The sequence below is a fragment of the Sorex araneus genome, chromosome 2 (assembly GCF_027595985.1).
Source record: "Sorex araneus isolate mSorAra2 chromosome 2, mSorAra2.pri, whole genome shotgun sequence".
In the NCBI taxonomy this organism is placed as follows: Eukaryota; Metazoa; Chordata; class Mammalia; order Eulipotyphla; family Soricidae; genus Sorex; species Sorex araneus.
In genome coordinates this window covers 126380608-126405882 of record NC_073303.1, presented here as the reverse complement: position 1 = coordinate 126405882, position 25275 = coordinate 126380608, and the positions used below count along the sequence as shown (strand labels likewise).

Here is a 25275-nt window from a genome sequence, read left to right as displayed (position 1 = left end):
CACCCAGCAGTGACCAGGAAGACTCCCGGCGGAGCTCGGGGGTGGGATGGAGGGAGCTAATGGGGATGCCGAGGGCCGCAGCCGGTCGATCGCGTCCGCAGGCGTCTTTCCCCCCTTCTTCTTCCCATCCTCCGGCCTCTTTCTTCTCCGTCTCCATCCTCTCGGACAGCTGCTTCCTCGGCCCGCGCTTCGCCCACGTTAGGCGGGGACTGGTTCCCACATTGGGTCCTAAGCGCAGCCCCCGAGTTCCCCTTGTACGCGGTTCCCCTGCCCCTGCCAACTCGGGTGAACCCCGACACCTGCCCCTCGTGTCGCCTGGCCCGGCCTCCGCACCGCGAGAACCTCCCGCCCCCCACCCTCCCCCCTAGAGAAAGCGTCAGTCGCCGCCGCGCGGGGATGCGGCCACCCGGACCCAGTGGGTCTGGCTGCAGCCGCCGCCGCACCGCCGAGCTCCGGGGCCCGAGCGCCACTTCCGGTGCCCGGTGCCGCGCCGAAAGTCGTCCGGCCGCCCGCCGCGCTCCCGGCAGCCCGACCCTCCCCACTCGCCCGGCGCGATCGGGCACCCAGGGGTCGAGCTCCCGGCCGTCCGGCCCCAGAAGGCGCTCCGAGGGGCTTCCCCGGCCCGACACCGCCCGGACCCGCGGAGGGGGCGGCTCAGGGCGGCGGCCGAGGCCCGGGGGGGAACGTTAGTCGGGAGCGCGGCGTGGGGCGCACCCGGAAGCGGCGCCGTGCGGGAGCCGGGCGGCCGCGGGGGCGGGGGCCGGTGCCGCGAGGGGGTCGCGACGCCGCGGGCGCTCGGGCGTGTGGGGCGCGGGCCGCCGTGCGGGGCCTCGGCGCGGCGGGGCTGCCGGGGCCGCCTTCCGGGACGCGGGGCGCCCTCCTGAGGGGGAGAGCCGAGGGGGTCGCGTCCCCGCCGCCGCGCGCGCCCGGCCCCCCGCCCCCCGGCCCCCAAGATGCTGGAGTCCTACGTGACCCCCATTCTCATGAGCTACGTGAACCGCTACATCAAGAACCTGAAGCCCTCGGACCTGCAGCTGTCGCTGTGGGGCGGGGACGTGGTGCTCAGCAAGCTCGAGCTGCGGCTGGACGTGCTGGAGCAGGTAGGAGGGTCGCGCCCCAGGAGCGCCAGGGCGTGCGGAGGGACCCCCGCCTTAGCGGGCTCGCCTGTTGCCGCTGCCGGGCTCCGGCGCGGACGGGAGATCTCTCTCTCTCTCTCTCTCTCTTTCTCTCTCTCTCTCTCTCTCTCCCTGTCTTCCTCTCTCTCTCCCGGTCTCTCTGTTTTTCTCTTTCTCTCTCTGTCTCTGTCTCACTGTCGCTCTCTGTCTCTCTCCCTCTCTCCTTGTCTTACTGTCTCTCTCTTCCTATCTTCCTCTGTCTTTCTGTCTCTCACTGTCTTTCTAGTCTTCCTCGCTGTCTCTGTCTCGCTGTTGCCCTCTGTGTCTCTGTCTCTCTGTCTTTCACTGTCGCCCTCTGTCTCTCTCCTTGTCTTCCTCTCTCTTTCTCTGTCTCTCTGTTTTCCTGTCTTTCTGTCTCTCTGTCTCTCGCTGTCACCCTCTGTGTCTCTGTCTCTGTCACCCTCTGTGTCTCTTTCTGTCTCTGTCTCTTTCTCCTCTTTCTCTCTCCCCTTCCCTCTCCTTTGCCTCTGACCCCTCTCCCCTCCACACTCCTCTTATCCCCAAAAAGGGCGAGGTTAGACTAGACCTTTAGTGAGACTGTAGTAGACCCAGTCTTTGGAGTTGAGCCCAGGACTGAGAACTCCCGCGAAATGTTTTGTGGAAACGTTACATGGAAATGTTACTTGGGAAATGTCTCTTGCCTGTTAGTTTCTCTCACCCGGAGCCCGGGAGGAACTGGATCTTTGCTTCATTCACTTTACCTAGGTCAGGTAACCATAGGCTTGAGGGTAGAAAACGAGGGATGAGTCAGACAGCCAGCGGCCTTCGAGATAAGGGAAGATGGACTCTTTCACACTTCGCCAGGTGTATTTGGCTGTTTCCTCTGCTGAATCAAGAGTTAACAGCAAGACATATCCATGCTCCCCACCCCCCGTCTTAATTATCTTAATGCTTTTATTAAAAAATAAAATGAGCACAAATCCTAAGTATGGAGCTACTCTTTACATATGTGTCTGCATCTGTAATTACCATTCAGGTCAAGAACTAGGACATTGTCATCACCCAGATGTTGGCCCTGTGCCCTTGATAATCAGTATCTTCATCCCTAACACCAGGCGATTGCTATCCTAACTTCTATAAACATAGATAACTCTTACTGGTTCTTGAGCCTTCGGACATTAGAGTCATTTGTGTCTGGCTTGGCTCTATAACAAGGCCAATACAAGGCCAAGTTGAGCTCAGGTTGTATGAGGGACACATTTTAAAAATATTTATTTTATTAAATATACCTTTTGGTGTGCCATTCAGACTCACAATTTACCCCGCAGTTTTGTTTGTTGTACTCTTGGGTTGTCTCCACTTTTTAAACTCTTATTTGTGTGCGGGTTCCCAGAGTTGAACCTAGAGTATCATACATGCCAAGTGTCTCTTCTCTCACTGAGCCACATCCCACGCCTTATTTCTACCTCTGGCTTTTGTGAAGAAAGTGTTTATGAACATTCTTGTAAATAAGTTGATGGACCGTGGTGTACTTCCCTTTGGTGTATACCGAGACATAGTCTTTACAGGCACTGCCCAATGCTTTTTGGAAGTCAGATCAGTTTGTCATCTCACAATGATGCATGAGAATTTGAATTACTCTATATTTTGTTATTTGGTATGTTTGACATTTCATTTTGATTCTATTTTATCATTTTATTTCTTGCATTTAAAATTTTCAGGTGTGCATTGCTCTAAACCAAGTATGCTATTTTAATTTTAGCTTTCATGTTGTGTACGGAATGGTAGCTCATTCTAATGTATTACTTTTGAAATTCATTTTTTTGGCATAGTTTCTCATTGATTATAATTCTCATTGAAGTTTATTCTGGGTTTTTGGTTCCAACCCACTTGTGTAGGGACCATTCTCGGTTTTGTGCTCAGGAGTGATCCTTTTGGTCCTTGAGGAGCATATGTGGTGCCAAGGATCAAACCAGGGTTACCACATGCAAGGCAAGTACTTTACCTTCTGTACTATTTTTCCAAGCCCTCTTACTGAAATTTAAATTTGCTTCTCCCTGATGGTTTTCAGTATCTTTTCATGTTCCACTTAATGACTGTCTTTTATTGTAAGCACTATTGTTTTTCCTTTTCAAATTAAAATTTTCTCTTCCCTTACTGATGTGTACGAGTTCTTTATATATTTTGATCGTGGATCCTTTGCTAGGTAAAGGTCTTATGTATCAGTGTGGTGATATAAATTGTAGTGATACAAGTATGTGCACATGCTTGTGTGAGGAGAGAGAATCTAGCAGGCTCAGCTCAAGGTGTGCATCTGTAAGGCCTGGGCTCAGTCCCCAGAACAGCATGTGCCCCAAGCACGGGAGTCTGCCAGAATAGATACCCCCCCCCCCCCACCAACCCAGCACTGTGCGATATTACCTCCTACTATCTTTTGATGAACAGAATTTTATATTTTGAGGTCCAATTTATTAGTCTTTTCCTTTAGTGATTTTTTTTTTCTTTTTGGGTCACACCTGGCAATGCACAGGGGTTACTCCTGGCTCTTCGCTTGCTCAGGAATTACTCCTGGCGGTGCTCAGGCGACCATATGGGATGCTGGGAATCAAACTTGGGTCGGCCATGTGCAAGGCAAACTCCCTACCCGCTGTGCTATCGCTCCATCCCCAATGATTTTTACTTTCATATTTCTTTTAAGAAATCTTTATTCCAAAGCCATGAGATTTTTGCCTATTTTATATTAGAAACTTAATTGTATTTTATTATTCATCTAAAAATATATATTTTTTGAAATGTGTGAAGTAGAGGTGAAGCTTCATTTTTTTCCTCAATGATATTTAAAGGATCCATTTGTTGAATCCTTTTTGTCTTACTGAATCCCTTAAAATCAGATTGTCATATGTGTGTCTGTTTTTATTTTGTGGTCCTGCTCTTGTGTTGCTACATCTACTGCTTTTACACTCAGTCTTCATCTTTCATAGTATGGTTTGGATCACTTTGTTCTTTTTTCCTTCAACATTGTCTAAACTATTATAGGTCCTTTACATTCCCACACACATTTTAATCCAGCTTGTAAATTTTAGAGCTCCCCACTTCAAGATCCTCACCACCCCCCGCTAGTGGGAAGCCCATCATTTTTTAAATTAAAAAATACTTTTTGGTGGACCATCAGCAGTACCCAGCGGTTGTCACTTTTTGGTGGTTCTGAATTCTTGACCAATTGGAACGGTTCAGTGATGCTTAGGTCCTAAGTGCTGGGGACCACCAGGGCTACAGGTGGTGATGCTCGGGGGTGCCAGGGTATTATCTTTTGATACTCTTGGGGCCATGTGATGCAGTGGATCTAATGGGGTCAGGCATGTGGAACGCAGGCTTCTTAAGTCCTATACTACCTGGCTCCTATGTAAAGAAAAGAATTGATTTACAAGAGTGTAAGTGTGTATGTGTTTTAGAATTATAAAGTTCCCACTCTCCATCTGCCACCAAAATGCTGGTATTGTGCCACTAATGTATTTAGAAAACTTCCCTTCCTCTATTTCCCTCCTTCCTTGCACCTCTCCCCTATACCCAACACTCAAAGTCTAAGGCTTGTTTTCATTGGACCATTTCTATTTCCTTGCTTTGCTTCTTTATATATAACATACAAGTGAGATCATCTGCTATTTGTCTTTCTTTTACTTAATTCACTTAACATGATCCCCTCTACTGCCGTTTATGCTTTGGCAAATGGTAGGACTTCATCTTATAAGTACTTTGTATACCTTGGATATTAACCCTTTATTTGATGTGTTAAGTGCAAATACTTTTCTCCCATTTAGTTGGGTACCTTTCAGTTTTGGGTGTCTTTTGTCATCCAGAAACTTTAATTTGATATAGTTCATTTGTTTATTTTTGATTTTGTTGTTTTTGCCAATAGAATCATATATTCAAGTCCATATCTTGCAGTGTTTTGTATATATTGTCTTCATTGTATTTTATGGATTCTGGTCAAATTTCAAGGTCTTTGAGCCACTTTGAATTAACTTTGTGTCAGGTGTAGATATGGATCCAGCTTTATTTTTTTTTTACATGTGGTTATTCAATTTTCTCAATTTGTTGAAGAGACTGTCTTTACCCCACTTCATGTTCCTAGCTCCTTTTTCAAAAATTAATTGACGTAGGACCAAAATGATAGTACAGCAGGTAAGGGTTTGTCTTGCAAATGGCTGACCTGGATTTGATCCCCAGCATCCCATATGGTCCCCCGTGTTCCCTGAATGCAGAGCCAGGAATGTACACCACAAGGTATGAGCCCCAAACAAAAAGTATTAATTGACTATTGATCTGGGAATTTGTCTTTAGGAACATTATTCTAACCGGTTGGTACCATGCTGTTTGATCACTATAGCTTTGTAATATAGTTTCTTCATTTTCACTTTGGAGGAATCTTTTAATTTTTCTTGGATTTCCTCTTTGATCCAGTTGTTACTTTGAAATATTTTGTTTAGCTCCCATTTTTTGGAACCATGGCTTTTGTTCTTGGGGAGATGGTTAAGTTTGGTAGTGAGAAGCCTCTGTATCTCTTATTTCTCATTATAGCTTTAGCAATTTGGGTGTTTTATGATTCCATACAAACTTTATTATTGACTTTTCTAAATCCTTGAAGAATGTCACTTGAATTTGGATGGGGATTGTTTTGAATCTGTGTAATAATTTGGATAGGATGGTCAATTTGAAGGTATTGAATTTTCCAATCCAGGAACATAGAATATTTTTTCCATTTCTGAAATTTGTCTTTTGTCTATTTCTTAAGTGACTTATGGTATAGCTTTAAATTTTCATGGTATAGCTTTCTCATCTCTTCTATTAAGTTGATTCCTAGGTACTTGATGTTTTTTTTGAGACTATTTTGAGTGGGGTAGAGTCTGATCATTTTCTTTTCTAATTCAGAATTTGTACATAGGAGTGCAGCTGACTTTTGTGTCTTGAGTTGATAGCTTCTTACTTTGCTGTATTTAATTTCTTGTTTCTAGGAGATTTTTTTGGTGGACTCTTTAGAACCTTATGTGTATATTATATCATCTGCAAGTAGTAATAGCTTGACTTCCAATTTGGGTTCCTTTAATTTTTTTTCTTGCCTGATTGCTCTAGCTAGTATTTCTAATGTCATATTGAATAAAAGTGAAATAGTGGACATCTTTGCCCTTTTACATGATCCCAGAGAAAATGCTTTCAGTTTTTCACTATTGATACTGATACTGGCTGTTGATTTGTTATAGATGGACTTTACTATCTTTTTTTTGTTTGTTTGTTTTTGGGTCACACCCGGCGATGCACAGGGGTTACTCCTGGCTCTTCACTCAGGAATTACCCCTGGCGGTGCTCAGGGGACCATATGGGATGCTGGGATTAGAACCCGGGTCGGCCGCGTGCAAGGCAAACGCCCTACCCGCTGTGCTATCACTCCAGCCCCTGGACTTTACTATCTTGAGGAAGATTCCTTCCAACTGTTTTGTTGAGGTTTTTCCCTTTTATTGAGTGTATTGCGTTAATTGATTTGTGTTATAATCGAACCATCCTTTTATCCCTGGAATGAATCCAACTTGATTGTGGTATATTTAAAAAATATGTATTTTAAAAATATGTTGTTGAATTTGGTTTGCTAAGATTTTAATTTTTATTATTTTTTAAATTTTAATTTAAAAAATTTTAATGAATCATTGTGAGATACATTTACAGACTTACAGACTAAGATTTTGTTGAGATTTTTTTTTTTTTCTTTTTGGGTCACACCCAGCAATGCACAGGGGTTACTCCTGGCTCATGCAATCAGGAATTATTCCTGGCGGTGCTCGGGGGGACCATATGGGATACTGGGAATCAAACCTGGGTCAGCCCGTGCAAGGTAAACTCCCTACCTACTGTGCTATGGCTACAACCCCTTGTTGAGAATTTTTGCACTGATGTTCATTAGGGATATTGGTCTGATATGTTCTAGTATTTGCTTTGCTTATTAATATGATCTTAGCTTCATAGAAGCTATTAGGAAGGATTACTGTTTCATCAGTATTTTGGAATAGTTTAAGGGGAAAAGAGTGTTTTCCTGAATGTTTGATAGAACCATGACTTTTATTTTGGGGAGATGCTTAATTTGTTTCAATTTCTTTGCTTGTGACTGACCTGTTCAGATTTTCTACTTTCTCTTCTCTCAGTTGTGGGAGATTACATGGTTGCAATAAACCAGATTAACAGCAGGAAGTTGCTCATAGTAACCTCTTAAAATGTCTAGAATTTCTGAGGGATCTGTTGTAATTTCTCAACAATGTAAACACATGGCTTAAACATCTAAAATAAGAAAATCTAGATGAATAAAAATCTCATCTTGTCTAGAATTTCTGAGGGTTTTGTTGTAATTTCTCCCCTTCACTGCCAGATGTGATTGGGATACTTTCTCTTTTTTCCCCTCATGAGTCTAGCTAAAGGTTTGTCTGTCTTGTTTATCTTTCAAAGTACCAGCTCCTGGTTCCATTGAATCTTTGTATTGCTTTCTTGATTCTATAATATTAATTTCTGCTCTAATTTTTATTATTTCACTTTACTATTTTTTTTGATTCATTTGTTATTCCTTCTCTTGGTTTTGTAGATGGGTGTTTAGACTGTTGATTTGAGCTTTTCTTCTTTTCTTATGTAGGTCTGCACTGCTTTGAATTTTCCCCTTAAGTAAAGCTTTTGCTGTATCCCTTAGATTCTGTTACCTCATTTATTCATTGTCATTAGTTTCAAGAAATCTTTTTATTTCCTCCTTTTTTATACAGTTGTTAGGAATGTCTTGTTCAGCTTTCGTTTGTTTGAATATTTCCCCTCTTCTTTTTTTTTTTTTCTTTTTGGGTCAACACCCAGCAATGCACAGGGGTTACTCCTGGCTCTGTGCTTAGGAATTACTCCTTGCAGTGCTCGGGGGACCATATGGGATGCTGGGAATCGGACCGGGTTGGCCGAATGCAAGGCAAATGCCCTACCCTGTGCTATCGCTCGAGCCCCACCCCCCTCTTCTTTTTGTGATTAATTTCTACTTTCATGGCACTGTGGTCTGAGTGGATGCTTGTTATCTTATGATTTCTGTATTTGTAAATTTATGTGTATTTGAATTATACCTTAGTATGATATCTGTCCTAGAGAATGATCCATTTGCACTAGAGAAGAATTTGTTTTTGACTTTTTTGGTATGTAGGACCCTGAATAGGTCTGTAAATCCTAGTTCTTTAACTCCTTATTCCTGATAATGAGTATCTTTATTTGTATCTTTACTGATAATCTGTCTGGTTGACCAGTTTAGTGGCAAAAGTGGATTGCTTGTTTGTTGAAGTCTCCTACTACTGTTACTGTGTTTCCACCAATGTCTTTCTTTCTTTTCTTTTATTTTACTTTTTAATAATGTAGGAGTACTCCTATTTGTTCAGCCATTGATTTAGCTGATTGAATTGGACATGAACTCCACATTACTTTTTAAAATTTTATTGTATCACCGTGAGATAGAGTTACAGTTTTGATCTTTGAGATTCAACTATATAATGATGGAATACCCATCCCTTCACCAGTGCACATTTTCCACCACCAATGTCCCCAGTATCTCCCCCTCCCCCCCAACACCTTACCCTGCCTCTATGGCAGACAATTTCCCCAATACTCTCTCTAATTTTGAGCATTATGTTTTGCTCGAATTTTTTCACCGCCATTCAAGCCTACCTGCCAGGGGCAGACACTAGAGAATTTATTTTCGATTGCTTATTTTGAATATACGAGAGCTCATGCAGCCTCGATTGTAAATGTAAATTTCTAGATTGTAAATGGTTGGGTTCCGAAGACATCTCTGTATGGCACTAATCCATTTTGGGATTCAATTGGGAGTCTCTGGGCCAGGGCTGTTGGTGTGCTAAGATGGCGCCTGGAGGCAAATTGTGGGCATGACAGCCAGTCTGCTGGTGGGGCTGGGAGCGGGGAGGGACAGCCCGGGTCCTCTTCTGCCATGTGGCCTGGATATTTAGTCTTGGAACCCACATACCTGGGCCTTGCTTGTGGAAGCTCTTGGTCACTGGGATTCCATTTGGAGTAGGGGAGGAGACTACAGCTACTCCATCTGGGGTGCCCTGGTGAAATTGGCTCAGTATGGGGCCATTGTCATTGTCATTATCTTTCTTTAGGTATGTGAACAGACACTTCATAAATTTTACCGAGCGTTCATTTGGTACACACATACACACATGTATACACATATATTTGGTGCATATACACACATATATGCATATATATGTGTGTGTTGTAGAGCACTTCTTGGTCTGTTGTTCCCTTAACCAATAAGTAGTGTCCATTTCTTTCTTTTTTTATTATTAAATGCTATTTGTGTCAGTGTTTTTAATTTTAATTTTTTTTTGTTCTATCACTGACTTGTATGATTGTTTTCCATCCTTTCATTCTGACCCTGTATGTATCCTTGTGAATTCAGGTGTGTTTCCTTTAAGCCACAAATAGAAAGATTTTGTTTAATGTTGCCTTTTGGTAGAAGAGTTTAGTTCATTGACTTTCAGAGAGATTTTTATATAAAAGGCTGGGTTGCTGTGTGTGTGTGTGTGTGTGTGTGTGTGTGTGTGTGTGTGTGTGTGTGTGTTTGTTTGGTTTAATTATTTTTGGCTTTTTTGTCACATCCAGGGATGCTCAGGGGTTACTCCTGGCTCTGCACTCAGGAATTACTTCTGGTGGTGCTTGGGAGACCGTATGGGATGCTGGAGATTGACCCTGGGTCAGCTGTGTGCAAGGCAAACACCCTACCTACTGTATTATCGCTCTGGCCCCTAATTATGTGTTTAATTATGTGTTTTTGCAATTATTCATTTGCTTTTAATAGGTGGTCTTTCAGTAATTTTTGTAGGATTGATTAAGTTATAGCTAAACTAATATATAGTTATATATAGTTGTAGTTATAACTATATTTATTTATAGTTACAGGTTTAGTTATCAGCTTTTATTTGAGAAGGTGTTTGTCCCTTCCTCAAATCTAAATAACAGATTTGCAGGGGTAGTGGATTCTAGATTGAAAGTTTTTCTAGTTAGTACTTTGAATATGTCATTCCATTCTTTTCTTGCTTGTCTTATATAGACAATCTGTTGTGATCCTATGTTATTTTCCTTATATTTGAGTGGGGCAGGCTGGTATAGGCCTGAACCTCTTGTTTAGTTACCATGATTTTTATGGAAGTATTGTGGGACAGAATTAAGACCCAATAGGTTCCCACCAGCAGTGAGAGTAGGTGGGGCAGATGTAGAATAGTAGCTGAGTTGACATTATTGTGTCTGATGAGTTCCTCTGTCTGAGGTGCAACTGGAAATGTACTTACCTGATTGGATTTAGAGATGACCTTAATCAACACAACTGCCTATAGGTAGCAGTGAAGGGCATAGGGCAGGAGGGCCTCATGATTTTCACATTAGATTATTTTACCGACTACCTACTACTACCTGCTTACCTACCATGCGAGCAAGTGAGGTTCCAAAAAGGATTCAGCACGATCGACCATATCCACATGGTGATCAAGCTCATTGAGGTCTCCTGAGAGTTCAAGATGCACTTACGTCTAACACTCATTGATTTAAAGAAGGCCTTTGATTCTGTTGAGACTGGAGCGGTCATCGAAGCCCTTGCCAAACAGGGAATTCAAACTCAGTACATCAGGATCCTCTGCAAGCTGTATTACGGATTCACCACCAGGATATCACCATTCTACAAGGAAGTGGTCATTGATTGATGTGAAGAGAGGGGTTTGGCAGGGTGATACCATTTCATCGAAACTCTTCAGTGCCACCCTCGAGAATGTCATGCGACAACTGGAATGGGAAGAATGGGAGTGAAGATAGACGGTCGGCAGCTAAACCACCTCCGCTTCACTGATGACATCGTTCTAATAGCACCAAATATCAGCCAAGCAGCACGAATGCTGGCCGACTTCGACCGTGAGTGTGGAAAGGTCGGACTGCAGTTGAATCTCACGAAGATAGTGTTCATGAGAAATGAACTAGTTCCTGATGTTCCATTTGCCCTCAATGGAACGAACATCTTCAGATGCAGCAGTTATGTGTACCTGGGTCAAAAACTCAACATGAAAAATGACATGGCACCTGAACTGTTCAGGAGGAAGAGAGCGGCGTCAAACGCATTCAAGAGCATTGAAGAAGTGGTTAAGAGGATGAAGAACCTCCGGCTTCGGGCACATCTTTTTTTTTTTTTTTGGGTCACACCCAGCGATGCTCAGGGGCACATCTTTTCGACTCCACCATTCTTCCTTCACTAACTTATGCCTCAGATACCTGGGCCCTACGAAAACAGGATGAGAATGCTTTTTGGGTATCCCAAAGAGGAATCGAAAGAGTTTTGCTTGGAGTATCACGTTTCACTCAAGTAAGAGAAGGAATCCGGAGTTCTGACCTCCATCGACAATCAAGAATCAGGGACGCTGACTTGTTTGCTAAGGTGTAGAAAATCAGATGGACCCGACACATAATGCAATTCAGAGATGACCGCTGGACTAGAGCTGTTACTGACTGGATTCCACAGGATGTCACAAGACAGTGTGGCTGCCCACCTACAAGATGGTCAGACTTCTTCGTCAAGACCCTGAATGAACGGTTTGAGGCTCTTTGTGTTCCTGGAGTGAGCAGATGCCATTGGGCTACACTAGCACACGACAGGGATGAATGAAGACATTACTGGCGCACGCTCGAGCAAATCGATGAATAACAGGATGACAAGTGATACAAGTGTTACATATGTACTATTTTATCACATTATATAAATTTATGGGCTGGAGCGATAGCATAGCGGGTAGGTCGTTTACCTTGCATGCAGCCAACCCAGTTCAATTCCTCCCTCCGTCTTGAAGAGCACAGCAAGCTACCAAGAGTATCCCACCCACACGGGCAAGCTTCCCGTGGCGCATTCGATATGCCAAAAACAATAACAACAAGTCTCACAATGGAGATGTTACTGGTGCCCACTGGAGCAAATCGATGAACAAATAGAGGACAGTGACAGTGACCTAGAGTTAGATTTGTGAGAGTGATCCTCTTTTTAATGTTTTTGGTGCTAATATTTTTCTGGAGTCATGTTCTAGTTTTAAGAATGCATTTTCCACAATGCTTTACTGAGTAGGTAGAAGTTAATTCATTTTTTAAAAGTTGTGGAATTTACTTTGAGAAGAAGGAATGGAAAACTTATTCACAACCACATTTGTGCTTTGCCTTTTACAGTTTCTCATTTTTTACAAAATAACAGCTGCTGATGACAAACGCAAATGACCTTGCTTACAGTCAGATGATTAATGGCTATTGAACTTCAGTGGGATCTTCAACATGGGCCTTGTGGTTTAAAATTCCTATTTCTAAAATTTCAGACTCTAAAGTAGAATGCTTTCTCTTTGTTAGTGTTGCCTGGTAAGATCAGTTGTTTAGTATCTAATGATCTAAGGTCTTGAATTTGATTTAGGTGCTTTTCCCAAAGAAATTCCTTTTGTTCATAAAGACTCCAATTTAGGAACCATTTCACAAACGTATCAGTTACACAGGCCAGATGTTAAAGGTGGAAATATTCACTTATGGATGTATGCATAACTAATAGAAGCACATTTATTGCTCTTTAGTGAAAGTGTAGGTGTAAATGATAGTGTTTTTTTAAAAAAATTTTTAAATTTCTTTTTCAGGTTTTTTAAAAAAATTAATTAATTAATTAATTAATTTTTAATGAATCACCATGGGGTACAGTTACAGACTTACAAATTTTTGTGCTTAAGTTTCATACAATGGATCGAGTGCCCATCCCTCCACCAGTGCCCATTTTCCACCACCAATGTTCCTGGCATCTCTCCCATCCCCCCATTCTGCCCCTCCCACTTCTGCCTCTGTGACAGGCACATTTACTTTTACTCTTTCTCTCTCCTTTAGGGTTTTGTGTTCTGCAATGAAAGTATAGAGTGGCCATCGTGTTCGGTCTATAGTCTACTTCAGCACGCAATTCCCATCCCGAGCGGGCCCCTCTAAACACCCTTTACTTGGTGCTCCCTTCTCTATCTGAACTGTCTTTCAAAGCTGTTCTTGACTGAATTTCAGTCATACAGTATTCCAGTACCCATCCCTTCACTGATGCTTATTTCCCAGCTCCACTGTCCCTAGGTTTCCTCCCATCACTCCCACCCCGTACCTGCTTTTCCTCTCTCTCTCTCTCTCTCTCTCTCTCTCTCTCTCTCTCTCTCTCTCTCTCTCTCTTTCTCTCTCTCTCTCTTTCTCTCTCTCTCTCTCTCTCTCTTTCTCTCTCTCTCTCTCTCTCTCTTGCCCTCTCTCCTTTTGGGCATTGTGACTTGCAGTATTGATACTGAAAGGTTATCAAGAATATTCTTTACCTACTTTTAGCCCTCAGACCTCAGATCTTATCCGGTGTGATCATTCCCAGCTATTATTGTCATACTGGTCTCTTCTTTATAAAGAAGCTCTTTTAATGTTTCTTGCAAAACTGGTTTCAGTGCTACCATATTTAAGCATTTTTTAAATCATGTAGCAGATACTGTATAGTTTTTCTGTTCAGTGGAGTAAGAAACTGAGACCTAATCAGGTTAGGAAGTTTATTAGAACAATTTTAACTTGCACAATATGGTTTTGTACCTTTGGTTGCCTAAATAGCTACTTGATGCTGGTTTTTGATGAATAATAATTCCATAAATATTTTGACATTGGAAATTTTCTTTTTTTCAGAAAGTAATTTGGTTATTAGAATAAAACATCACTAACTTATATTTAACATTTTGTTTTAAGGAATTGAAGTTACCATTCACATTTTTAAGTGGACATATTCATGAATTGAGGATTCATGTACCATGGACAAAACTGGGTTCAGAACCTGTGGTAATTACCATCAATACAATGGAATGTATTTTGAAACTTAAAGATGGAATACAGGTAAGAAATTATTTGAACCTAATTTTGTTAGCCTATTTAAACAGTTATTTGATATTTTTGTAACTTTTAGAATATGTCAACTTTATGTAAATAAATGTAACAACTATTCTATTAGTTTGCCTAAATGTATATAAACTTTAGATATAGTTACAACTTTTTATATGCCTGTAAAACTTTGTTGTAAAGTTATATTCTTAAATTTGGGTAAAACATCCTAAAGAATTATTTTTTTTTCAAATTTTGCTTAATCTGCTAAACCCTAATTGGGATCACTTATATTGCTCATTTCTTATTTCCACTGTAATTGGGGTCTGATAATGCCCAGTTTTCAGGTGAAGGTTTTTAAGTTTTGGCTAGAAAATTGTATGATTTTTTTGTTTGTTTGTTTACATAGACATAGAAATGTCACATGACATTTCTAAATGAAGTGAAAAATTTGGATGTCATTTTTAGGAAAATGAAAATAAAATGATTTTACCTTTATACCAAAATCTATTCTATCTTTCAAGTTTTGGCATCAGAATTGGATTTTTTTCCCAAAATTCTTCATTGGCCCATATTACATTTCTTTTCAGTGTTTTTCTAAAGGTATATTAAAATTTTAGACGCTTCCTGTCAGAATTTTCTTGGAAGTAGATAGCTCTGTATTGCAGCAGTCTGAAGAACTATTCTACTTTCATTTCGTAGAAAAGAAGTGTCTTTCTTTTTAATTTTTCCCTACCTCATGTTTTGCTTGCAGTTAAAGGAAGTTTCTAGAAACAAGTTTATTTGTTAGTATTTCAAAGTTTCATTTCAATTATAACCTCAGTGTCTCTTGCGCATTTAGTTATGGGCATTTATAAATTGGAAGTAATTTGAGTGTTTTTACAAACCACTGGGGTTAAACCTTATTTTTTCCTTTTTTGATGTCTTGCAAACTTATTCAGTTTAACATAACTAATGTAATTCTTAGTTATGTTCTCATATGAAATAACTTGGCCAACATTGTATTTTATTGAAAATTTATTTTGTGAACTTTAAATATTTGTGAGATTGATTTGGAAATCTAGAGGTAGTTATATTGTATAAAGTTTCACTATGTATTTTTATTTAGTAATACTTAAAAGGTTCTTAATCATCATCTGTTCTTGGAATTTAATTTTTTAAAAGTCTGGAGTTGGTTATACCACCCATGCAGTGCTCACCATATTAAGAGGGGAAAAAAATCCAGACACTAAGTATTTTTTCAATGGTAAGGTGGAAGTTTCAAGGCCAGATGTCCCATAAGAAACACATTTTAAAAGAGGCAAATTACAACTAATTATAGAGGCAGCAGAAAAAGATTTGTAACACATGACTTAGTTCAACCTAGAACTAATATTTGATATTGGAACTTGCAGAAGGCTACTGCAGGAATGATCAGATTTCCTGCCTGCGTTGGTATTTGAGACATGAATTTTGTGTTGTGTACAGCAAAAGGTCAAGTGTCATGAGTATAAACCGCTCTCCAAACAAGTATTTTTTACAGATGTTTGAGATTTTGAGGTAGAAAGGATTTTTGAAAATTGCAGTTGACATTTGGACAAATTATTCTTCAGTGTCTATCCCTGGAGAGTAATACTTTGGTTTATACTAGTGATTGGAATTATTTTTTCTGTATAAATATGAGTTGAATCTCATTTTTAAAGTTTATTTTCATATTTTAAACTGATTATTATATTAATATGCTTGTATTAATGAAACTGAATAAGGCCATATTTAGTCTCCCAGCTCTTAGGGAATCATAAGGAATTGTCTTATGAATAAAATTAGTATGTATAGAAGGAACACTTTCGTTATATATTTAAATTTAGATCATATAAATATAAATGTTTTAAGAAGTCATGTCTATTTTATATTTATTCTACACTTTGCTTAATTTTTTTTGTCAGAAGCCTAGCTTTTTAAAAATTATTAAAATTTGGGTTTGTAGTTTTATGTAATACATTAACATAATTACAATACACTATTTTTTGAATTTCCTAATTCAAAATTAGGAATTAGGAAGGTTTCCATACTTGTTTTTGTTTTTTTTTTTTTCTTTTTGGGTCACACCTGGCGATGCACAGGGGTTACTCCTGGCTCTGCACTCAGGAATTACTCCTGGCGGTGCTCAGGGGACCATATGGGATGCTGGGATTCGAACCCGGGTCGGCCGCGTGCAAGGCAAACGCCCTACCCGCTGTGCTATCACTCCAGCCCCAGGAAGGTTTCCATACTTAAAACACATTAGGAAATGTGTTTTTCCTAATGTGTTTTAAGTATGGAAAGTTTTGGAAATGAGGTATATGTTTTCTTTTTTCTTTGTATCATATTTGCATCTCTGAAGTCTGAAAGTAGACTTATCAAAATATGCAGGGTTAATATATTGAACATAGGAGGATTAGTTTGATTTCAGCTATACCTTAGTGACAAAATTTTGATTGTAACTGCAAATTTCAAGTCATCGTTCCAGAGGAGTCATATTCTTACTCTTGACAGTGACATTGTATTCATTATTTCTTGAAATTGTTTAAGGTTCTATCTTAACTGCTTATTTGTTTTTCTAAAAAGTATATGTTAGGTCAAATTAGACTCAAAGATATGAGTATTTATTTTTATTTGAATTATTCTAATTTAGTCTGATTATTCAAAAGGCTTCAGAATTGCTTTATTTTTAAGGTAGGATAGACAAGTGAAGCTTACTTTTGATACTATACCAGTTTCTAGCTGTTCTGCATAGTAGAACTTTTCTGCAATGTAGAGATTTTATGTAATACTAGAGAATATTTTTTCCTTGATTTAAATTTTGTCAGAATTTTCTATTTACTTGAAGGTCTGTAGACTAATAATGATTTTATTCCTATCCCCCTCTGAAGTTGGTTGGTTTACATACTGATCATCACTGACATGTGGTCATTGGAATTTTTAGTACTGATCATTATGGAATTAATGATGTTGCATTGAGTAATTAGTCTATTAAAAAATTAAAACTGGAAGTTAAAATGAGATCAGGAGGCGGGCAACCAAATGTCATCTCTCTCAGATTGGCAGAAAGCTGTGAGTGCCATCACTGTCACTGGTCAGACCATTATGTCTTGTTTTAAATTTTAAGTTTTATGTATCTTCTAATTGGATTAGCTATAGACTAATACTAAGTCTGTATTGCAGACAAGTGCACTATCTCTTGATGGTTATCTATTGCCATCTCCTGCTGACCTCTTTTGGTCTCTCCCCACGATTGGAAACTCTTATTGCTGATTCACAGTCTTTCTCTGAAGTTCTCTGCTGGGGTGGAAAGCTCTGTGAGAAGCTGGGGTGCATACTTTGCGTGCAGGAAGCCCTGGGTAAGATCCCTGGCATTTGGTCCCCACAGCATAGGCAGGAATGACTCCCAAGTGGTGAATCAGTGGTATCCTGCTCCTGGGTACTTCTGCGTATGATTCCCCCAGTCAAACAAAACACCCCCCAGCCCAGTGTTCATGTCTCTGGATTCTAGCACAACTATCAAGTTTCTTGAGCTTAACTCCAGCATCTTTATTCCTGTCATTTTGTCTGTCTCTTTACTCCGGACATTGTTGTTGTATGAAAACAGTTTATTCTTTCATTTATTGTGGGCTTCTCTGTATGTCTAGGTTCCATGTTGCCATATTGGGCATTTTTGCAGCTTTCCTCCCTGTCTTTGGGCAACATCCAGTGGTGCTCAGGGCTTAGTCCTGGTTCTGCACTCAGGATCACTTCTGGTGGTGGTGCTCAGTGGGCCATGTGGGATGTCAGGTCTGCTGCAAGGCAAGCACCCTGTTTTGCAGTGTTCGGTGTTTTTGTTTTATCCTTGTGAAGAGGTTTTTCCTTTTTGAACTGCAAAAGTCATATTTATTTTCTCAGTGCCTCTATCTTACTAGAATAAAAGAGTGTTACACTTGATTAAGTAATGAAGTACTCTCTCAGAATGATATAAATTACTGGGGTTATCCTGGAAGAGCCAGAACAACATCTCTTCTGTTGCTCAGTGTTGTAGACACTGTACCTTATATGTGTGATGACTCAGACAGGAGAGATAACAGCACTGGCTTGAGACTCAGGTGTTGGTGATTGCAGGTTCTCCTTTCAGGGAAAACATACTCAGCTCTATGAGCTGTTTCCACTGGCTCTATTTCATCATCTTTTCTAGCTAGCCCTTTCTCTGATCCTCTTTTGAATAAGTGTGTGTGTGTGTGTGTGTGTGTGTGTGTGCGCGCTTTTTTTTTTTTCGCTTTTCTGATGGAGATTGAGCCCAGGCCTCAGTTGTTAAAGACCTGCATTCCACCAATGAGCTACATTTCTGGCTCTATAGCTATATTTTATGGATCCCTCAGTGGTACCTGAGGGCCCTGGCATTTCTCTTGGTGATGTTTGACCTGGCAGTGTGGGCCTGAAAATTCAGCTTGTTATGGCCCAGGGATCAGTCGGTATCATGGATGAACTCAGGACTTCAAGAATGCTGAACATGTACTTTATTTATTTGAAAAAGTTTTTTTAAATTGAATTACCATGAGATACAGTTACAAAGCTTTCATGTTTGAGTTTCAGTCATACAATGATTGAACACCCATCCCTCCACCAGTGTGCATTTTCCACCACCAGTGTCCCCTGTATCCCTCCTGCCACCCCCACCCCATCCCACCCTTTGTCTCTGTGGTAGGCACCTTACTCTCTCTCTACTTTTGGGTATTATGGACATGTACTTTATTATTACTTTCTTTCCCAGGTGGCCCCTCATCCTTCTATTATTTTATTTAATTTATTTTAAAATTTTTTTGCTTTTTGGGTCACACCCAACGATGCACAGGGGTTACTCCAGGCTCTGCACTCAGGAACCACTCCTGGCGGTGTTCAGGGGACCATATGGGATGCTGGAAATTCAACCCGGGTTGGCCGAGTGCAAGGCAAACACCCTACCCGCTGTGCTATCACTCCAGCCCCAATTATTTTATTTTTTAAATTTGAAGTACTGTGATTTACCGGCAGAGCCTGGAAAGCTACCCGTGGCATATTCGATATGCCAAAAACAGTAACAACAAGTCTCACAACAGAGATGTTACTGGTGCCCATTCGTACAAATCAACAGGATGACAGTGCAGTGCTACTGTGATTTACAATACCATTGGTGTTATTCATGGTAGGGGTTTATTCTTAAAATGTTGTGACACCGAACCCTCCACCAGGGTGTCTGCTTCCTTCTGCCTCTGTCTCAGGGTCCCCTCCCATTTGCCCTTGGTAAGCTCAGTTCTGGAAACCAGTTCTCAGGTTCTGTTGCCTTTGCCATTTGTTACCTCCATCCTATGTGACTTTATATTCCACATGAGAGAGATCATTCTGTATCTGTTCCTTCCCTTCTAACTTCACTCAGTGTGATAACCTCCAGTCCCTCATCCTTCTTTTACTTGTAGTTGTGTGTTACTCACTCTGGTTCCTAGTTTAGACCTGGGACCTCCATCTACTGGAGGTCCAGGACTTCTGCAACTTTGGTTGGTGCAGACCATATCGATACTTGCCTGGGAGATTTGCTCCCTTCTGATCCTCTGGCCTCCAGCTCTTGTCTAGTCTATGGCAGTAGCTCTTTTGGCCTTCTTTCAAGAGCTGAGTGTCTCAGTGTATTCCTCATTTTAAATGCTGAGCTGGCTAACAGTGGTCTGCTGGTTTATGTGGGCCTCTGAAGTCCTTTGTATTCCTCAAATGTCTCTGCCAGTTTTGTACCTTGAGCAGAGAACTCTGTTGTCCTCAGTCTGACGTACACAGCCCGGCTGACACATTCCTTTTTACTTTGTTGTTAGCATTTTCTTTCCAAATTTTGTCAGCTATCTAGCCTGCCATATTTCTAAAAGTATAAATTCTTTCTTTTCTTTTTCTCTTTTTTGCTGGAAATCTAGTAACTGGATGTGTCCAGATGTTTATTTCCTGGTTTACCATACTTTACAGAGCTGGTGTGGTGCACCTGCATTGGAAAAGCCACAGAGCGAAAGCAGATCCACTGTTTTAATTCAGATAGTATTTTTTTTAAATTAGTAATTTACTGAGTAAATTACTAACTAAAAAACACTGGAGCTTAGCAGTGTTACCCTATGATTCATAACGTAGCATTTCTCTTTTCTCCCTGAAATTTTCAAGATTCATTAGCATCTTTAAAAAAGTTCTAATAAATATATAAAGAGTGTGTTTTATTTCTAAGAAGGCTTAAAAGATGGTTTTAGTGAATTAAGTTATAAAGAACCCAGGAAGTTTTTTGGGTGGTGGAAATGGATGTGAGGGGAAAAGAATAGTCATTTGCAGAGTTTATGAGTTTGATTTTAATTAGTTCTCTGTTTTGGGAGTAGAGGTACACCTGGCAATGCTCAGGGGCTGTTCCTGGCTCTGGCTCAGAGGCAACTCTCAGCAGTGCTGCGAACCAGGTGCGGTGTCAGCGACCTAACCAGGATTGGCAGCATGCAGGGCAGGTGCCACAACCCCTGTACTGGCTAGCCAGCCTCCATCTGTTACATTTTAAATGTTAGGATGTGGAGAAAGAATTCTCATTGCTACTTTCTTCATCATTTCATTTAAAACATTTTATAGTAGAACATTGTTGCTGTTTTTGCTTTCATGTAACTATAAGATTTTTTTCCTGGGAGTGAAATATTTATCAGTATATAGAATATATAGAATGCAGCTTATAATTTTAAACTAATATTTATGTTGAGACCATTTGTTTTGACTAAAAAAACTTTATTATTTTTTTTAAAAAAATTGATTCTCCATGAGATACAGAATTACAAAGCTGATCATGGTCAGGTTTCAGTTATACAGTGTTCCAACAGCCTTCCCGCCACCAGTGTACATTTCCCACCACCAGTGTCTCCAGTTTCCCTCCTGCCATCCTTCCCCCAACCTGCCCTGTGGTGACATCCTCTCTCTCTTTCTCTGTCTCTCTCTCTCTGTCTCAGACTGTCTTCTTTTGGGCATTATGGTTTGCAATACAGATACTGAAAGGTTATCATAAAACCTCATATTTTGTTGTCTAATATTTTACCTGACTTAGGTTATTTACTCTTTTTTCAGAAAGACACTGCTTTCTTGTTTCCTTCTCAACGTTGTTTAACCTTCCCCCACCTGCACCCTCTTTTCCTGCAAGTCCATTGTGAAGTTTTTCTTGACTGCTCTGTCACTGGGATCTCTTTACTCTCAGAACATTTGATACTTAGTATGGTTTTGTTTAAGTTGACCTTTTCTCTTAGGGGGTAAGGCAGTACCTGGTTCGATTAGTGCAATAGTGTTGTGATTTTCAGCTATTGAATTAATGTCTTTATGCCTTAGTTATCTTGAAATGAGTAGCATACTTGCATGAAGATTATAGTGTAATTTTGAGGGCTGTTGAGAAGATTATGGGAGATCTGGAGAGATAGTACAGCTGGTAGGGCTTTTTGGCTTGCATGTGGCCGATTCAGGTTTGACACCCAGTATCCCATATTGTCCCTCAGGCCTGTCAGGAGTGATCCCTGAGTGCAGAACCATAAGCCCAGCTGGGTGTGGTCCCCCAAATAAAAAAACAAAGAAATAGGGCAGATTCTGGGAGATAAATATTCGGGCTGGAGAGGTAGTACAGAAGGGAAGGCACTTGCTTATGTGGGCCATATTGGCTGCAAACCCAGTTTGGCCCCCTGCACCACCTGTGACCCCTGACCACTACCAAGAGTGACTCCTGAGCACAGAGGCAGGACAGTTAAGTGCATATCATCAGAGGGAGGGGGGAGAGCGAAGAGGGAAGAGGGAGTGAGAGGGAGAGAGGGAGAGGGAAAGGGAGAAGAAAAGGAAATGTTATTTATTAACTGTAGGTTTTAAGTGCTATCTCTATATATTATATCTATATACATATATAGTAACATATATATATACACATATATGTATATATATATAGTTTGGTTATCCACTCTCCATGCCGTTTACTTCTTCCCCTTTATACCTATTTTTCTTTCTCACAAGTTTAGTGGTCATAGGAGGGGCTTTTTAGTCTGATTTGAGTGTTCATCTTAGCTCTGTCATTTCCTATCATTTCACCTTGGAACCTCTGAATACCACTTAAACTTGGTACTTATCAGTGCTCAGTAAATGCACAGTTTTTTTTTCTCTGTGGCTCCTGTAATTGTTAACTGACTCATAAATAGCACTTTTTTTTTTAATGCTTTCAGATATTGTTCCTTAAGTAGAAAGTGAACTATCTGGTTAAGTGTGCCATCTATTTATACTATTCTCTCAGAATGCATACTTAAATACTTTGATTCCTTGCTGAGGAGCATTTTTGTAACATGTACTGTTTGTTATTGGACATAGCTTGTATTCTCGAGGACAGCATCATGGATCAGGTGATTGTGTGTAGGACGGAGACAGAGGACCTTGCCTTCTGGTTGTCGTGTCTCAGGCGGGGGACACTTCTTTAATCCAGTTTTCTGTAGCGTGCTCTCAGCTCTCAGGCTCTCTGCACAGCTCTCACCAGTTTCACTGAAGTTTTACTTTTCATGTTAACTCTTCCTCCTTTTGGGGGACCAGTGAAATAGTTCAAGGAAGCACAACTCTTTCCTTCTCTCTCCCTTCTCATTCTTAATCTCATCCTTGTTGGGAGGAGAGATTTGTGCTCAAATTGATTTATGAAGAGATTATGAAACTCTTCCTTTGTGGAAATGTGCTTGGAACTTAATGACAAAAGTTATACCTGTCCTCGCAGTCACCATTCTTGCTATCGGAGAGGGCAGAGCTCTGTAGCAGTTACTTTTCAAGACCCCCACTGGTATTTTAGGAGCTTTCTGGTTGACCAGAGCTGTTTAGGTGATCCTTACTTTGGTGCCACAGGCTGAGGAGAATAAAGCGCATTATGTCATTATACCTTTCAGTTTCTCCTCCAGCTTTTTATTGCATTTAAATGTCTTTGTTTTTGACAAGGACTTGGAATGATTCAGTCACCTGTTTCAAGTTTTGTCCTTCAGCTTATTGATAACATTGTGAATCTGGGAGTTGATGGTGTTAAAGTTTTAATTTCCTAGCCTCATGAGAGCTAAGGTGAAAAATAAGCAGCATGATCCCATGATCTGTCAGTAAGAAAGTAATGGATCAATTTACGTACAGTGTTTGCTTTGCCACATTTTCCTTCTGTTAGGAACTTCTGCAAGGAAATGACATTATTGCTTGTTTCATGAAGAGCAAAGGGCAGTCTTTTCAGAAATAGCAATCTATTCCTCAAGAGAAAACATTCTTTTGCCATGAAATATACTTACCAGACATTGGAAAAATTGCAATCTAAATAAAGATATAACTGTAATGTGTTGGGGGTTAAGAATTATCTCAAAACATTTTGGCTAGTATTTTTGAGAACAGAGTTTCTTTTATTAAATACCAGAGGTTTTCTATGAACTAAAATGTGTAAAAGTGATACATACGGATGATGAATTCAATGATAGAAGTAACTTGAATTTCAGTAATAAGTGTTATAGTTCTTATTTTACTTTTAGTTAAATCAGGGCAGGATTTGAATAGAAGCTTACTCATATTGATGCAATTAAATGTAATTGAAAGCAAAATCAAATTATCAGGATTATTTTCTCATTGTAAGTATAAAAGTCATAATTTTAATCTCCAAAAAGAAGTATCTACCCATTTGGTAATGTTTGTTTCATAATATATATTTCTATGACTACCATGATTAATGTTCACTTTTAAAGCACACTAAAATTTTAGGTTTATTATAAATTTTGTTTAAGCAAATAAAGTTTAGTTTGTTTTCCTTTCAAATAATAAAAATGTGTAGCTTGTAGGAAAACTTTATTCACTGTTTTTCAAAAATTATTTGAAAACTTGTATTTAGTCTACGTACTTTACACTTTTTGTTGCTAATAACTTCTTAAAAATGAAATAAAAATAACTTGTTCTTTTGCTGTAAAATATTTGTCATCTCATGTATGCCAGATTTATTGGACTGCAGTAGTTTTAGTGCATTTTGGCTGGAATGTTTATTATGACATCACTGTAATCTATATACAGTATGTGATTTCAGATGGTTTCAGTGTTAAATATTTTTATAATTATGCTAGTTTTGGCAATTCACTTGGAACTTTTTCACATCTCTAATGAACATGTTTTACTTCTGGGCTTTTGAGACAACCGTATGTTTCAAAAATTAATAGTGTGCTTTTAATGTTAATATTGTGCAAAATTATATGACTGCAGACATTTTTAGAATATAAGTTGAATCAAAAGTAATTACATCAAGGTTTTATTTACAGTAGCTGGATTTTAGTTTAGAATCTATAGTATTCCTCCAAATAACAAGATGTCATTATAAAAATTAAATAATGAAGTTGTTTTGTGGAATAAAACACTAAAGTTTGTTTTGCATCAACATTAACAGATTCCTTCCATTTTCCTGGTGTGGAAGTTTCAAACAGAAATTTCTGGTTTTTGCTAATACATCACTGGAATCTGAAACCATGTTATCTTGTAAAAGATGCATCTTTAATTATTGCCTAACCCTGTTACTGTGGTATTGAATACGGATTTTTATTTTCTAGGGAGGTCTTACCGTTCTTATTTATTTTTAGTATCACTGTATCACTGTCATCCCCTTGTTCATCGATTTACTTGAGTGGGCACCAGTAGCGTCTACATTCGTCCCAGCCCTGAGATTTTAGCAGCCTTTCCTTACTCCTTTTTCCCAACGATTGAAGGCTCTTTTCAGGGTCAGGGGTATGAGACCTGTTATTTGTTACTGTATTTGGCATATCGAATACGCCATGGGGAGCTTGCCAGGCTCTCCGAGAGGCATGTATGTATATTATTCCTAGTACCATTTTGAATATATTTATTTTTAAAATTCTTCAGTTGCATAAAATAGGAAAATGAAGCTAATCATCATTCTAAGCAGTTATTTATTTTTTTTGGATTTTGAGCTATATTTGGTGGTGCTCAGGGACCATGTCTAACAGTGCTAAAGGGACCATATGTGGTGCAGGGATTTTAGCCAGTGTGATTGCCTGCAGCTGCATCCTAGGCAAGCACCTTGACCTTTGTACTATCTGGGCCCTAATGTATATTTTAAATGTACAAAATTTAAAATTTAAATAATAGTTTTGCTTTTGTTCCCTTCTCTATTTTCCCCTTCCGCTTAGCTTGTTCGGTGCTTACTCCT

General features: G+C 39.9%; 1 protein-coding gene across 6 annotated transcripts in view; it reads left to right on the top strand.

The window, feature by feature from the left end:
* Window positions 1-737: 737 nt before the first annotated feature.
* VPS13B (vacuolar protein sorting 13 homolog B) overlaps window positions 738-25275 on the top strand; it is a 645914-nt gene continuing 621376 nt past the window's right edge. For 5 of the 6 annotated variants that reach the window (XM_055125276.1, XM_055125277.1, XM_055125278.1 and 2 more), the window contains exons 1-2: window positions 752-1100; window positions 13947-14090. In XM_055125276.1, coding sequence (XP_054981251.1) covers window positions 954-1100; window positions 13947-14090 — 291 coding nt within the window. In that variant the 5' untranslated portion in view covers window positions 752-953. Of the gene's footprint in view, window positions 1101-13946; window positions 14091-25275 lie in introns of all 6 variants that reach the window. The other variant, XR_008628450.1, reaches the window with a different exon arrangement.